Source organism: Scyliorhinus canicula, chromosome 2 (genome assembly GCF_902713615.1).
Source record: "Scyliorhinus canicula chromosome 2, sScyCan1.1, whole genome shotgun sequence".
Lineage (NCBI taxonomy): Eukaryota > Metazoa > Chordata > Chondrichthyes > Carcharhiniformes > Scyliorhinidae > Scyliorhinus > Scyliorhinus canicula.
In genome coordinates this window covers 17558481-17575321 of record NC_052147.1, presented here as the reverse complement: position 1 = coordinate 17575321, position 16841 = coordinate 17558481, and the positions used below count along the sequence as shown (strand labels likewise).

General features: G+C 44.0%; 1 protein-coding gene across 1 annotated transcript in view; it reads left to right on the top strand.

Annotated features, from left to right (window-relative positions):
- The window catches only part of LOC119951242 (latent-transforming growth factor beta-binding protein 2-like), a 677784-nt gene that overhangs the window by 116466 nt on the left and 544477 nt on the right, over positions 1-16841 (top strand). Inside the window, exon 3 of the mRNA XM_038774298.1 lies at positions 2596-2869. Within this exon, the coding sequence (XP_038630226.1) occupies positions 2596-2869 (274 nt within the window). The remainder of the gene's footprint in view (positions 1-2595; positions 2870-16841) is intronic.

Below are 16841 nucleotides of genomic sequence, written 5' to 3'. Positions count from 1 at the left end.
TATGATGTTCCAGTGCATTTCTGGATCCTGGCTTTTAATGTTTGGCTGGTAATCATGAGTTGAGGCCAACAGGGGAAAAATCCTTTTCCGGGTGATTCCCAGGTTATTTCAGAGATCCAAGAGTATGTTGCCTTCTGCAGAAAGAAATGTTGAGTTAATTCCTACCAGCATTGTTGTTCAGATGGAATGCCAAGTGTCTTCTCAAATATGGAGACACTGGGTCTCGAAGTAGCATTCCAGTAGTCCCAAGGGATAGACGAGTGGCTTTGCTTTCTCTGGTGTTGACACCTGTGTCAGTAATGTTGGGTGGGATTTTCTGGCCTCCCTGCAGTGTTTCTCTGTGACGAGAGGCAGTCCATTGATTGATGGCGGGATCTTCTGGTCCCACTGCTATAAATAGGATTTCCCACGAGAAGATCCCACTGGCATGAACATAGGGGAACATAGAACATACAGTGCAGAAGGAGGCCATTCGGCCCATCGAGTCTGCACCGACCCACATAAGCCCTCACTCCCACCCTATCCCCGTAACCCAATAACCCCTCCTAACTATTTTGGTCACTAAGGGAAATTTATCATGGCTGATCCACCTAACCTGCATGTCTTTGGACTGTGGGAGGGAACCAGTGCACCCGGAGGAAACCCACGCAGACATAGGGAGAACGTGCAGACTCTGCACAGATAGTGATCCAGCAGGGAATTGAACCTGGGACCCTGGTGCTGTGAAGCCACAGTGCTATCCACTTGTGCTGCCATGCTGCCCCCGAACAGCTGGAAAATGTAACTAGCATATGCAAACATCCAGGATTTGATGCAGGGCATGTCCCCTGAACCCCATTGGAAAGGCGGTGTTGATGACCACTTGCATATGGTATCTCTTTGTATCCGAATTCATTGAGAACTTGCCAGCTAATATCATCACAAATGCCAAAAAGTGGCCACCTGATCTATATCGCATGAAAGCATTGAACATGTTTGATCTGATGCCAAGGGACTTCATGGGGTCTGGAACTGATGTTGAGGATTCTCAGGCTCATCCCCTCAGAACTGTATAACACCATTACACAATTTCTGGGGGTGGTTGGGTAGTCTGTCCTGCTGATGCATCAGGCCGCACTAAGAGATGATGTTGGAAGAGACTGGGACATTGGTTAGAAGGTATGATTCAGCGAGTAGGACCATGTCAGGCTATCACATGACTAGTCTGTGGAACAGCTCTCTGAATTTTGACACAATCTACAGGCATCAATAAGGAGGATTTTGCAGGGCTGACTGGCTTTTTTGAAAATTCTTGATAAAATGTGAGCATCGCTGGCAAGTCTAGCTTTTATTATCCATCCCTAATTGCCTTTGAAAAGGTGGAAGTGAGCTGTTAAGGTGGTGGATGGGATTCCAATCATGGGGGCTACTAATAGGTTGGTGTCAATTTTCCTGAGTTTTTTGGAGTTGCACTCATCCAGGCAAGTGGCGAGTATTCGTGATCTTGACTTATGCCTTGTAGATGATGGAACAGCTTGGAGAGCCAAGAGGCGAGTTACTCACTGCTGAATTTCCAGTATCTGACCTGCTCTTTTCACCATGGTATTGATGTGGTTGGTCCAGTTCAGTTTCTAGTCAGTGGTAACCTCCAGGATGTTGATGATTGGGAATTCAGTTCGATCCGCCTTTATCATTTCTAATGCTAGGTTGATACTGGGTGGTCCATTCATTTTTGTTCTTATTAGACTTTCTTGTAGCAGCTTGATACAAGTCGCTTGCTAGGCCATTTCAGAGGCAGTTAAGAGTCAACCACATTTCTGTAGGTCTGGAGCCTCATATCAGCCAGACGAGGTAAGGACAGTGGATATCTATACCTTCATTGCATGTGCTGAGTGGCAGCTACAGAGCAAGGACAGTTAAGGAATAGGAATGCAACATAATTCCTTGGTTCAATGTCTCATCTGAAAGACAGCATCTCTGGTATTGCAACATTCCCTCAGTCCATTTCCAGACTAGATCTTTTGCTCATGTCTCTGGAGTCTGATACAAGGGTACAACATCTGAGGCAGAAATGGTGATGGGCGGGATTTTCCGATCCTTCCTGTCAGCAGGATCCTCTGGCCATGCTGTTGGCAGCCCCCTGCTCCCCCTCTGGCAGGTTCCCTGGCGGTGAGACAAGCGAGCCCTACAAAACATCATAGACATTGGTGTGACAAGAAGATCCCGCCAGTAGCCAATGGCAAGTCACCTCTGCCACAGGAAAACATGTGGCAATGGGGAGGTTGGGACGTCAGTGTCTTAGATACAGCCTACATCTCTCATAAATACAAACTAGTACTATTTCAGAGCACAGTAAAGAGTCAACCTCCTTACTGCAGATCTGGAGTCACGTATTGGCCAGACTGAGTAAGATCTGATTTTGAAATTAATTTGAAAGCAAAGATATTCTTTAGTGATCATCTGAATATCTTTTGTGTTTTGGCAAAATAAACTGTCAAAGAGAGGAAGAATTTCTCCTTTTAATTTGAGTGCTTTTGTCAAATTGTTCTAAAAAAAATTGTGTTTGGAAAGTTCTATGGTATAGTGATTTTTTTCTAATTTGATATTTCTCAACAGCTGTGTGTGATCCACCATGCCAAAACAGAGGCTCTTGTTCACGACCTCAGCTCTGTGTCTGCCGGTCAGGGTTCCAGGGTTCTAGGTGTGAAGAAATTGTTCCAGAACAACCATACATTCCCCGTGCTTTCTCATCAAGATCTTTCTCATCTCGATCATCTGCTTTGCATTCAAATATATTCCCGAGGATTGAAAGCAATGCAAAAAACAATACAAAAATTACGAGTGAAGCTTCAGCTAGACATAAGGCTTCACCAGTAGGTCAAAGTTTTGTGTAAGTAACTTTTTGATTTGTTCTGTTCCATTGGTATTTAAAAATTCATTGTTATTTTGATATGCAGTATTTCAGTAATTAATATTGTTATCTATGTTATTTCCACTAGCGATTGAGCCGTGGCTAGCTCTGCTGCACAAAGGGCGGGAAAAAGACTGGCAGGGCTATAGTCATAGGGGATTCAATTGTAAGGGGAGTAGACAGGCGTTTCTGTGGTCAAAAACGAGACTCCCGAATGGTATGTTGCCTCTCGGGTGCTCGGGTCAGGGATGTCTCTGATCGGCTGCAGGACCTACTGAAGGGGGAGGGTGAACAGCCAGTTGTCGTGGTGCATATAGGCACCAACGATATAGGTAAAAAAAGAGATGAGGTCCGACAATCAGAATTTAGGGAGTTAGGAGATAAGTTAAAAAGTAGGACCTCAAAGGTAGTAATCTCAGGATTGCTACCAGTGCCACGGGACAGTCAGAGTAGAAATTCAAGAATAGTCAGAATGAATACATGGCTTGAGAGATGGTGCAGGAGGGAGGGGTTCAGATTTTTGGGACATTGGAACCGGTTCTGGGGGCGGTGGGACCATTACAAACCGGATGGTCTACACCTGGGCAGGACTGGAACCAATGTCCTTGGGGGTGCTTTTGCTAACACTGTTGGGGAGGTTTTAAACTAATGTGGCAGGGGGATGGGAACCAGATTAGGAAGTCAGACGTCAGTAAAGAAGCAGCAACTAAAGCCAGTGAGGTACGAGACAATAAACTCAATGTGACTAAGGGGAAGAGTAGACAGGGGAGAGATGATGAACGCAAAGGTGGTCTGAGGTGCATTTGTTTTAATGCGAGAAGTGTAGCAGGTAAGGCAGATGAACTTAGAGCTTGGATCAGTACCTGGGAATATGATGCTATTGGTATTACTGAGACTTGGTTGAGGGAAGGGCAGGACTGGCAACTGAATATCCCAGGGTATAGATGCTTCAGGAGGGATAGAGAGGGAGGTAGAAGGGGTGGAGGAGTTGCATTACTGATCAGAGATGATATCACAGCTGTGATTAAGGAGGGCATGATGGAGGATTCGAGCACTGAGGCAATATGGGTGGAGCTGAGAAATAGGAAGGGTGCAGTAACATTGTTGGGACTTTACTACAGGCCTCCCAAAAGCGAGCATGAAGTAGAGGTACAAATATGCAGACAGATTATAGAAAAATGTAGGAGCAATAGAGTGGTTGTGATGGGAGATTTTAACTTCCCCAACATTGAATGGGATTCGTGTAGTGTTGGAGGCGTAGATGGAGCAGAGTTTGTAAGGAGCATCCAGGAGAGTTTTTTAGAGCAGTATGTAAATAGTCCAACTCGGGAAGGGGCCATACTGGACCTGGTATTGGGGAATGATCCCGGCCAGGTGGTTGATGTTTCAGTCGGTGATTACTTTGGGAATAGCGATCACAATTCCGTAAGTTTTAGAATACTCATGGACAAGGACAAGAGGGGTCCGAAAGGAAGAGTACTAAATTGGGGAAAGGCAGAGTATAACAAAATTCGGCAGGAGCTAGGGAATGTGGATTGGGAACAGCTGTTTAAGGGTAAATCCACATTTGAAATGTGGAAGTCTTTTAAGGAAAGGTTGATTAGAGCGCAGGACAGACATGTTCCTGTGAAAATGAAAGATAGAAATGGCAAGATTAGGGAACCATGGATGACGGGTGAAATTGTGAGACTAGCTAAGGTGAAAAAGGAAGCATACAAAGGATCGAGGCAACTCAAAACTGATGAAGCTTTGGAGGAATATCGGGAAAGTCGAACGAATCTCAAACGCGCAATAAAGAGGGCTAAAAGGGGTCATGAAATATCTTTGGCTAACAGGGTTAAGGAAAATCCCAAAGCATTTTATTCGTATGTAAGGAGCAAGAGGGTAACTAGAGAAAGGATTGGCCCACTTAAAGACAAAAGAGGGAATTTATGCGTGGACTCAGAGGAAATGGGTGAGATTCTTAATGAGTACTTTGCATCGGTATTCACAAAGGAGAGGGACAAGACGGATGTTGAGGCTAGGGATGGATGTTTAAATACTCTCGGTCGAGTTGTCATACGGAAGGGGGAAGTTTTGGGTATTCTAAAAGACATTAAGGTGGACAAGTCCCCAGGACCGGATGGGATCTATCCTAGGTTACTGAGGGAAGCGAGGGTCGAAATAGCTGGGGCCTTAACAAATATCTTTGCAGCATCCTTGAGCACGGGTGAGGTCCCGGAGGACTGGAGAATTGCTAATGTTGTCCCTTTGCTTAAGAAGGGTAACAGGGATAATCCAGGGAATTATCGACCTGTGAGCTTGATGTCAGTGGTAGGCAAACTGTTGGAGAAGATACTGAGGGATAGGATCTATTCACATCTGGAAGAAAATAGACTTATCAGTGATAGGCAGCATGGTTTTGTGCAGGGAAGGTCATGTCTTACAAACCTAATAGAATTCTTTGAGGAAGTGACAAAGTTAATTGATGAGGGAAGGGCTGTAGATATCGTATACATGGACTTTAGTAAGGCGTTTGATAAGGTTTCCCATGGCAGGTTGATGGAAAAAGTGAAGTCGTATGGGGTTCAGGGTGTACTAGCTAGATGGATAAAGAACTGGCTGGGCAACAGGAGACAGAGAGTAGTGGTGGAAGGGAGTGTCTCAAAATGGAGAAGGGTGACTAGTGGTGTTCCACAGGGATCCGTGCTCAGACCACTGTTGTTTGTGATCTACATAAATGACCTGGAGGAAGGTATAGGTGGTCTGATTAGCAAGTTTGCAGATGATACTAAGATTGGTGGAGTTGCAGATAACGAGGAGGACTGTCAGAGAATACAACAAAATATAGATAGATTGGAGAGTTGGGCAGAGAAATGGCAGATGGAGTTCAATCCAGGCAAATGCGAGGTGATGCATTTTGGAAGATCAAATCAAGAGCGGACTATGTGGTCAATGGAAGGGTCTTGGGGAAAATTGATGTGCAGAGAGATCTGGGAGTTCAGGTCCATTGTACCCTGAAGGTGGCAACGCAGGTTGATAGAGTGGTCAAGAAGGCATACAGCATGCTTGCCTTCATCGGACGGGGTATTGAGTACAAGAGTTGGCAGGTCATGTTACAGTTGTATAGGACTTTGGTTCAGCCACATTTGGAATACTGCGTGCAGTTCTGGTCGCCACATTACCAGAAGGATGTGGATGCCTTGGAGAGGGTGCAGAGGAGGTTCACCAGGATGTTGCCTGGTATGGAGGGTGCTAGCTATGAAGAAAGGTTGAGTAGATTAGGATTGTTTTCGTTGGAAAGACGGAGGTTGAGGGGGGACCTGATTGAGGTCTACAAAATTATGAGAGGTATGGACAGGGTGGACAGCAACAAGCTTTTCCCAAGAGTGGGGGTGTCAGTTACAAGGGGTCACGATTTCAAGGTGAGAGGGGGAAAGTTTAAGGGAGATGTGCGTGGAAAGTTTTTTACGCAGAGGGTGGTGGGTGCCTGGAACGCTTTACCAGCGGAGGTGGTAGAGGCGGGCACGATAGCATCATTTAAGAAGCATCTGGACAGGTATATGAATGGGCGGGAACAGAGGGAAGTAGACCTTGGAAAATAGGAGACAGGTTTAGATAATGCATCTGGATCGGCGCAGGCTGGGAGGGCCGAAGGGCCTGTTCCTGTGCTGTAATTTTCTTTGTTCTTTGTTCTTTACCCAATTAAGAGTTTCATAGATTCATAGAACATACAGTGCAGAAGGAGGCCATTCAGCCCATCAAATCTGCACCGACCCACTTCAGTCCTCACTTCCACCCTATCCCCGTAACCCAATAACCCCATCTAACCTTTTTTGGTCACTAAGGGCAATTTTTCATGGCCAATCCATCTAACCTGCACGTCTTTGCACTGTGGGAGGAAACGGAACACCCGGAGGAAACCCACGCAGACACGGGGAGAACGTGTAGACTCACACAGATAGCGTGGAATCGAATCTGGGACGCTGATGCTGTGAAGCCCCAGTGCTAATCACTTATGCTACCATGCTGCCCACTCTTGATAGAATATTTGATAGAATACCCATTTCTTGATGGAATACTTGCTTCCTAGTGTGATAAATACGCAGCTGACTTGAGCTTCAGTCATACTGAATCATTTTTATCAGTTTTGGCAGTTCACTCAATTCCAGTCTTGACCACAAAGTGAATGGCTACATATGGTAGATTCCATACTTTCTGTGAAAGGGAAAGCTTGGCATAACCATTTTCTTAATTCTAGTTGCACTTCATAAATCAAAAATTATTGTTGGCAACATTTATTGATTCAAATGACATTTCATTGTCTGCTTTCAAAATAAACCACGTAATGCCTTTGACAAAATAGTGAGCAAAGGAAAGTCCTAAAAATACTTTAAACATCTGTCAACTAACAAACTCATTTCTAGGCTCTTGTTATTTTCATGGTATTGTGGACTGCTAATGTGGAAAATAACTGAAAATATGTTTTCATAAATTGAAAGTAAAACATCCCTTCCATATAGTAATATTAATCTTTGATTTATCTTTCTGAGGTACAGTTATTAATAATAGTAAATTAGTTTAATTCTACAATAATACAATGAATGCCATGATTGGATTCATGACAGAAATTGCTGAACGTTTTCTTTGTTTTCAATGAAATTGAAAATCACTCAGTTTCTATATGGATGCCCAATCCTCCATGTCAATTTATACCTGGATGGGAGATTTTGAACATGCCCCTGTATTTCAAAGTTTGGAGTTGGATGTGTCTGAAGTTGAAGATGCAGTTTGAGTATTTTAGTGTCAAATTTTGAAATTGTTTTGAGGTACCGTAAATGATGTTGAATACATATGTTGAAGTCATCAGTTGAAACTATGCTTCATTTTGAGATATAACATGTTCTTTCTTTGGCATTAATAGCATCAGGACGACTACTGGTAGGTTTGAGACAGATTGAAATAGAAATGGTTTGTTTCCACTCAACTTTCTTTAATTATATTTGGTCAGATTTAGGGCACCATTTAACGGCCTTGTCGTGCCCAACTTAGTGACGGGACGAGGCTGTTGAATCTCGCAGTCGGCCTCTGGGAAGATTTGTGACGCTAACAACGCCTCTCCAGATTTAACAGATTCTTGTGAGATGTTGCAATCGGGATCTTGCCCTCACTGGGTGATATTGGGCTCATTTAAATATGTATGCGGGATTCTCCCAGGGCAAGGGACCTGATGGCCACACATGGGAGAGCTCGCCAGGGCACCATTTAGTGCTGGTTTCTACAACTGTGGACCAGTCACAATGGCACCTGTGGAGGTCTCCCAGGCCATTAGAGACCCCTGACTGGTTGGCGACAGGGCAGGGAGGCACTCTGGCACTCCCGCTGGCACCCGGGAACCTTGGCACTACCAACCCAGCACCCTGGCAATGTTATCCAGAAAGTCTGGAAGTGCTTTGTGCAAGTTGAGGAGACACAGCCGGAGTGAGGCACATCCAGAGTGGGAACTTGAAACTTGGTAATTTGGTGCAGTGAGGTAATCAAGAAAGGGAGAGAACCACGAGAGCATCTGAGACCCTGGGTGAGTTCTCCCAGTGAGCCAGAGAAGACACAGCCAGAGTGAGGCACAACCAAGAGTGAGTTTGGGAATTTGAAGCTAGGTGGGGAGGAGGTGCTTTTTAACCTTGGAAAGTGACTGGTAAGTAGTTTTTCTTTTCATTGTCTAATTTATTTATTTTTTCTTTCGTTTTTTGAAATTGTAGTTGTATAAGTTAACCTAAGGTTTAAGACATGGCAGGAGATCCCAGACACGTGTCATGCTCCTCATGTGCGATGTGGGAGCTCAGGGACACGTCCACTGTCCCTGGCTCCTTCACGTGCAAGAAGTGTGTTCAGTTGCAGCTCCTGTTGGACTGCTTGACGGCTCTGGAGCTGCGGATAGACTCACTTTGGAGCATCCGCGATGCTGAGGACAGCATGGATAGCACGTTTAGCGAGTTGGTCACACCGCAGGTGAAAGTTACTGAGGGAGATAGAAAATGGGTGACCAAAAGACCGAGCAAGAGTAAGAAGGAAGTGCAGGTGTCACCTGCGGTCATCTCCCTGCAAAACAGATATACCGCTTTGGATACTGTTGAGGGAGATGGCTCACCAGGGAAAGGCAGCAGCAGCAAGGCTCATGGCACCATGGCTGGCTCTGCTGCGCAGCAGGGCAGGAAGAAGAATGGCAGGGCTATAGTGATAGGGGACTCAATCGTAAGGGGAATAGACAGGCGGTTTTGCGGACGCAATCGAGACTCCAGGATGGTATGTTGCCTCCCTGGTGCAAGGGTCAAGGATGTCTCGGAGCGGCTGCAGAACATTCTGGGGGGGGGGGGGGTGAACAACCAGCTGTCGTGGTGCACATAGGCACCCGCGATACAGGTAAAAAAAACGGGACGAGGTCCTACAAGCTGAATTCAGGGAGTTAGGAGTTAAATTAAAAAGTAGGACCTCAAAGGTAGTAATCTCAGGATTGCTACATATGCCACGAGCTAGTCAGAGTAGGAATGTCAGGATAGATAGGATGAATGCGTGGCTCGAGAGATGGTGCAAGAGGGAGGGATTCAAATTCCTGGGGCATTGAAACCTGTTCTGGGGGAGCTGGGACCAGTACAAACCGGATGGTCAGCACCTGGGCAGGACTGGAACTGATGTCCTGGGGGGGGTGTTTGCTAGAGCTGTTGGGGAGGGTCTAAAATAATGTGGCAGGGGGATGGGAACTGATGCAGGAAGTTGGAAGGGCAGCACGGTAGCATTGTGGATAGCTTGGGTCACTGTCTGTGCGGAGTCTGCACATCCTCCCCGTGTGTGCGTGGGTTTCCTCCGGGTACTCCGGTTTCCTCCCACAGTCCAAAGATGTGCAGGTTAGGTGGATTGGCCATGCTAAATTGCCCTTAGTGTCCAAAATTGCCCTTAGTGTTTGGTGGGGTTACTGAGTTATGGGGATAGGGTGGAGGTGTTGACCTTGGTTAGGATGCTCTTTCCAAGAGCCGGTGCAGACTCGATGGGCCGAATGGCCTCCTTCTGCACTGTAAATTCTATTTTTAAAAAACAGGGACAGAAGCAAAAGGAAGTAAGGGGGAATGTGTAAGGCAGAGAAACCATAGTCAAAAATCAAAAAGGGCGACAGTACAAGGTACAGTGACTGAGGGGAGCTCAGTGAATAGGCCCAGTAATACTAAAAGGAATAAAACGGGAAGTAAAACCATTAATGGTAAGCAACACGGCAGGTTGTTACATGAAGATGTGGGTTCAATGACAAGGAAAATTAGGAGAAAAGCTAAGAGGAAATATAACTTAGGAGAGGTTACTGATCAAGGTGTTAAGATTCAAAACAGAGGTAAAAAAACCAACATAAGTGTACTTTACCTGAATGCTCATAGTATTTGGAATAAGGTAAATATGTTGATGGCGCAAATCATCGTGAATGACAATGATTTAGTGGCCATTACTGAATCATGGTTAAAGGATGGTCACGACTGGGAGTTAAATATCCAAGGGTATCAAACTATTCGGAAGGACAGAATGGATGGTAAGGGAGGTGGTGTAGCTCTGTTATTTAAGGATGACGTCCGGGCAATAGTAAGGGATGCCATCGGTGCTATGGAGGATAAGGTTGAATCCATTTGGGTGGAAATCAGGAATAGTAAGGCGAAAAAGTCACTGATAGGAGTAATCTATAGGCCACCAAATAGTAACATTATGCTGGGGCAAGCAATAAACAAAGAAATAACGGATGCATGTAGAAATGGTACAGCAGTTATCATGGGGGATTTTAATCTACATGTCGATTGGTTTAACCAGGTCGGTCAAGGCAGCCTTGAGGAGGGGTTTATAGAATGTATCCACGATAGTTTCCTGGAACAATATGTAATGGAACCCATGAGGGAACAAGTGGTCCTAGATCTTGTCCTGTGTAATCAGACAGGATTGATTCATGATCTCATAGTTAGGGATCCTCTCGGAAGGAGCGATCACAATATGGTGGAATTTAAAATACAGATGGAGGGTGAGAAGGTAAAATCAAATACTCGTGTTTTGTGCTTAAACAAAGGAGATTACAATGGGATGAGAGAAGAACTAGCTAAGTTAGACTGGGAGCAAAGACTTTATGGTGGAACAGTTGAGGAACAGTGGAGAACCTTCCAAGCGATTTTTCACAGTGCTCAGCAAAGGTTTATACCAACAAAAAGGAAGGACGGTAGAAAGAGGGAAAATTGACGGTGGATATCTGAGGAAATAAGGGAGAGTATCAAATTGAAGGAAAAAGCATACGAAGTGGCAAAGATTAGTGGGAGACTAGAGGACTGGGAAATCTTTAGGGTGCAACAGAAAGCTACTAAAAAAGCTATAAAGAAGAGTAAGATAGATTATGAGAGTAAACTTGCTCAGAATATAAAAACAGATAGTAAAAGTTTCTACAAATATATAAAACAAAAAAGAGTGGCTAAGGTAAATATTGGTCCTTTAGAGGATGAGAAGGAAGTTTTAATAATGGGAGATGAGGAAATGGCTGAGGAACTGAACAGGTTTTTTGGGTCGGTCTTCACAGTGGAAGACACAAATAACATGCCAGTGACTGATAGAAATGAGGCTATGACAGGTGAGGACCTTGAGAGGATTGTTATCACTAAGGAGGTAATGGGGCTAAAGGTAGACAAGTCTCCTGGCCCTGATGGAATGCATCCCAGAGTGCTAAACAAGATGGCTAGGGAAATTGCAAATGCACTAGTGATAATTTACCAAAATTCACTAAACTCGGGGGGGGGGGGGGGGGGGGGGATTGGAAATTAGCAAACGTGACACCACTGTTTTAAAAAGGAGGTAGGCAGAGAGTGGGTAATTATATGCCAGTGAGCTTAACTTCGGTAGTAGGGAAGGTGCTGCAATCTTTCAAGGAAGAAATAGCGAGGCATCTGGATAGAAATTGTCCCATTGGGCAGACGCAGCATGGGTTCATAAAGGGCAAATCGTGCCTAACTAATTTAGTGGAATTTTTTTAGGACATTACCAGTGCAGTAGATAATGGGGAGCCAATAAATGTGGTATATCTGGATTTCCAGAAAGCCTTTGACAAGGTGCCACACAAAAGGGTGTTGCATAAGATTAAGATGCATGGCATTAAGGGTAAAGTAATAGCATGGATAGAGAATTGGTTCATTAATAGAAAGCAAAGAGTGGGGATTAATGGGTGTTTCTCTGGTTGGCAATCAGTAGCTAGTGGTGTCCCTCAGGGATCAGTGTTGGGCTCACAATTGTTCACAATTTACATAGGTGATTTGGAGTTGGGGGCCAAGGGCAATGTGTCCAAGTTTGCAGATGACACTTAGATGAGTGGTCAAGCAAAAAGTGCAGTGGATACTGGAAGTCTGTAGAGGGATTTGGATAGATTAAGTGAATGGGCTAGGGTCTGGCAGATGGAATACAATATTGACAAATGTGAGGTTATCCATTTTGGTAGGAATAACAGCAAACGGGATTATTATTTAAATGTTCAAATTTTTTAATATGCTGCTATGCAGAGAGACCTGGGTGTGCTAGTGCATGAGTCGCAAAAAGTTAGTTTACAGGTGCAACAGGTGATTAAGAAGGCAAATGGAATTTTGTCCTTCATTGCTGGAGGGATGGAGTTTAAGACTAGGGAGGTTATGCTGCAATTGTATAAGGTGTTAGTGAGGCCACACCTGGAGTATTGTGTTCAGTTTTGGTCTCCTTACTTGAGAAAGGACGTACTGGCACTGGAGGGTGTGCAGAGGAGATTCACTAGGTTTATCCCAGATCTGAAGGGGTTGGATTACGAGGAGTGGTTGAGCAGACTGGGACTGTACTCATTGGAATTTAGAAGGATGAGGGGGGATCTTATAGAAACATATAAAATTATGAAGGGAATAGATAGGATAGATGTGGGCAGGTTGTTTCCAATGGCGGGTGAAAGCAGAACTTGGGGGCATAGCCTCAAAATAAGGGGAAGTAGATTTAGGACTGAGTTTAGGAGGAACTTCTTCATCCAAAGGGTTGTGAATCTATGGAATTCCTTGCCCAGTGAAGCAGTAGAGGCTCCTTCATTGAATGTTTTTAAGATAAAGATAGATAGTTTTTTTATGAATAAAGGGATTAAGGGTTATGGTGTTTGGGCCGGAAAGTGGAGCTGAGTCCACAAAAGATCAGTCATGATCTCATTGAATGGCGGAGCAGGCTCGAGGGGCCAGATGGCCTACTCCTGCTCCTAGTTCTTATGTTCTTATGCTGGCTTGGCATTGTCACTGGGTAGCACTGCCAGACTGGCAGGGTGGCAGTGCCAGGGTGCCTGGTTGCTGGTTGTCACTGCCAGCGATCAGGCCCAAGGGGAAGGAGGTTGTAGAGGGCACTGAAAGGGGGTGGGAGGAGAGATTAGGGTAACCAGACAAAATTACAGCCCTGTGATGATCTTTGTGAGAGGTTTCCATGATGGTAAACGTAGTAATCACAAAGATACACAAAGCTCTTTTTAAAGAACTAAACTAACTTTATTTTAACACTACTAAATGTGAGTTCGACACTTATTCTAAATAGCAAACATACATATAAGAATTAAACTACACTCACTGACACTATCTATATCTATTAACTGTAACAATTTTATTTTAACTAACTCTGCAACACACAATGAATCTAATCTTCTCGAGCTCCAACCTATTCTGCCCAGAAGTCCTAGAGCCTGTCCCTTAGATCCCTCTAGTGGCTCGGCTTAACATAGCATCAACTCTTTTACATTTGTATAATGTCACATCCCCCTTTCTTTGAAAAATAAATGTTGTCCATACATTTTCTTGTTTACAATATTATACACATGTCAACAATGGTAGAACTAATGTTATTTTACAAATTCACAAATTTAATTTATTTGGAGGTTTCCTACGTCTTGTAGACGATCTTAATGTTACTACTGGTTCTGTGAATTGTCTGGTACATTTGACAATATTTGGAACATTTGTAGGAAATATGAGTTTTTGACTCATGGTAGCTGATTCTGTGAATGTATAGGTTGTTGACGTTTCAAGTTATCTCTTCTGTTTCTTTTAAAAGTCTTTCCAGATTGTGTTCTGATGTCTTATGATCTTGGCGAGAGATCATTGAGTACTTTTGCAATGTCCATCCATCCACCTTCAGGATTACGAATGTGTGCGACATCACCTTCTTTGAATGTAGACAGTAGTTTGGAGTTTTTATCGTAGTATGTATTTTGTTTGTTCTTCAGTTGCTGCATTTTTTGATGCACGACTTGTTGATCTTTGTTTGGAATAATCAAAGTTGATAACGTAGTTCGTATTTTCCGTCCCATCAAAAGTTGTGCTTGAGGAAACCCTGATGACAATGGTGTAGTCCTGTATGCTAACAGTGCTAAGTCAAAGTCCTTTTTGTCCTCCATAGCTTTTTTGAGAAACTGCTTCACAATTCCTACCCCTTTCTCAGCTTTCCTGTTTGCCTGTGGGTATAGTAGGCTAGATGTTACATGTGTGAAGTTATATTGATATTTAGTTGTAACCACTCTAGGCTGCTAAAACATGATCCATTGTCTGTGACAACAGTAATTGGTATACCATGTCTAGAAAATATATCCTTTGTTACCTTGATAACTGAATGTGTTGTTGAGTCGGATAGTTTGATAACTTCCGGAAAATTTGAGTAATAGTCAATGATTATCAAATAATCACAGCGTTGAATGTAAACTATGTCCATTGCGACTCTAGTCCATGGTTGAGTAACTAATTCGCTTTCCACTAAGGTCTGCTTACATTGTGCCGGTTGGTGTGTTGACATATCCAACACTGTTGAATGTAATTGTCTATATCCTTGTTGATGCCAGGCCAATACACCGATTTCCGTGCACGTCTTCTACATTTCTCAATGCCTTAACGACCTTCGTCGATTTTTGCGAGAATGTCTTGTCTAAGACATGATGGAATTACTATATGGTCGCTTTTCAATAGAAAGTTGTCTATGATAGTCAAGTCCTCTCTGATGTTGCGAAAGTTTGCACATTTTCCTTTTGGCCAGTCAGTAAGCAGATATTGTATCACTTGCTGAAGTGTGCTATCTCGTCGATTTCTGCCTTGATTATTTGTAGTTTAGCATCTGTGACAGGTAGCAGATGTTAAACTACAGCATTGCTGTGATAAAATTAGCTTGTGCTTCATTACTGCGTACAACATCAACAACTTTGTCATCCTCGTGCATTGTGGATTTGGATAATGTATCCGCAAGTACTACATTTTTCTTTGCAACTTCATGCTGATATGCTTTGACCTGCTTAATTAATTTCAGCAGGTTTAATTTTAGACATGCCTCTGCTCCAATAAGTGAGGATTTTGTGTCATCCACAATTTCAAAATCAGTGGAATTTTGATGTCACCACTCTGAACTATGAGGTCGCATGAACATTTTGTTGCTATTTCATTTCCATTGTAGTCTGTTCATCTACAATGTGTCTTGTTATATTTTGGACGGGTCTCCGCTTTGCCCAAATCTGATTATGTGATCAGATTGGCAGGTGCACCAGTGTCCAATTTAAATTGCACCTCTGATCCATTTATGATCAATGTTTCTATCCAATCTCTAGTTCTATCAGATAGCTGTCTGATTAGTTTATCACTAGTATTGTTTCCATTTGTTTTAGTGATGACTTCTATTATGAAGTTATCCAGTGAAGTAGGCATAGTTTTTTTTTTCTTAAATTTTTTTTATAAATTTAGAATACCCAATTCATTTTTTCCAATTAAGGGGCAATTTAGCGTGGCCAATCAAACTACCCTGCACATCTTTGGGTTGTGGGGGCGAAACCCACGCAAACACGGGGAGAATGTGCAAACTCCACACGGACAGTGACCCATAGCCGGGGCTTGAACCTGGGACCTCGGCGCCGTGAGACCGCAGGGCTAACCCACTGCGCCACCATGCTGCCGAAGTAGGCATAGTTAAATGAATCTGTGTTTTGAACAATTTTTCTTCTTCTTCTTTGTTTTGTATGGTGTTGACATTTTTATACTGTTGAAATGCCTTTTTAAATTGATCTTTTTAAAAAATAAATTTAGAGTGCCCAATTCATATTTTCCAATTAAGGAGCAATTTAGCGTGGCCAACCCACCTACTTTACACATCTTTGGGTTGTGGGGGCAAAACCCATGCAAACACAGGGAGAACGTGCAAACTCCACAGGGACAATGACCCAGAGCCACGATCGAACCTGTGAGCGAGCAGTGCTCTGCACCACCGTGCTGCCTTAATTGATTCTGTTGTGCTGTTGTTTTAAATTTGCATTGTGTGTGGCAAAATGATTGAATTTATTACATGTTGTACACCTTTTTCCAAATGCAGGACAGTGTTGCTTTAAGTGGAAGTGTCCATAGCATGTATATGTCATTATGTTGGTGACGTCATGTGTTAACCTTTCGTGTGCATGCACAAATCGGTCAACTTCCGTTTACGTCCTTTTCAAAGTGTGCATGTGCGAACTGATCTTGCACATGCGCAGAGTGTCAAATGTCCCTTTTGCGCGGACTTCCGGTGACGGCGGGCGGGAGGCGGCCGCGCAACGGAGGGCTTCCGATCGGGAATGACATTTTCGGGGCTTTAAGCCCGGCCCTAGGGTCCACGGAGGCGTCAAAGGCAAGGAGAAGGCACGGAGGAGGCACAGTAGAAGAAGATGTCCGGGATCAGCAAGAAACGGCCGGTAAAAGAACAGTTGGGGAGTGGTGAGGTCACCACGGGGTCACCAGGGAAAAAGGAGGCTGGAGCTCCAGGGGAGGCCGCATTGCTGAAGGCTGAAGAAATAACTACGGTAATGGCTGCAGAATTCGAAAGGCAGTTTGCAAAACACCTGGAGGCAATGAGGAAGGAGATGAGGGAGGTTTTGAGCGTGCTGGTGGAGGAGGTGATTTCCCCGGTGTCGACGGCG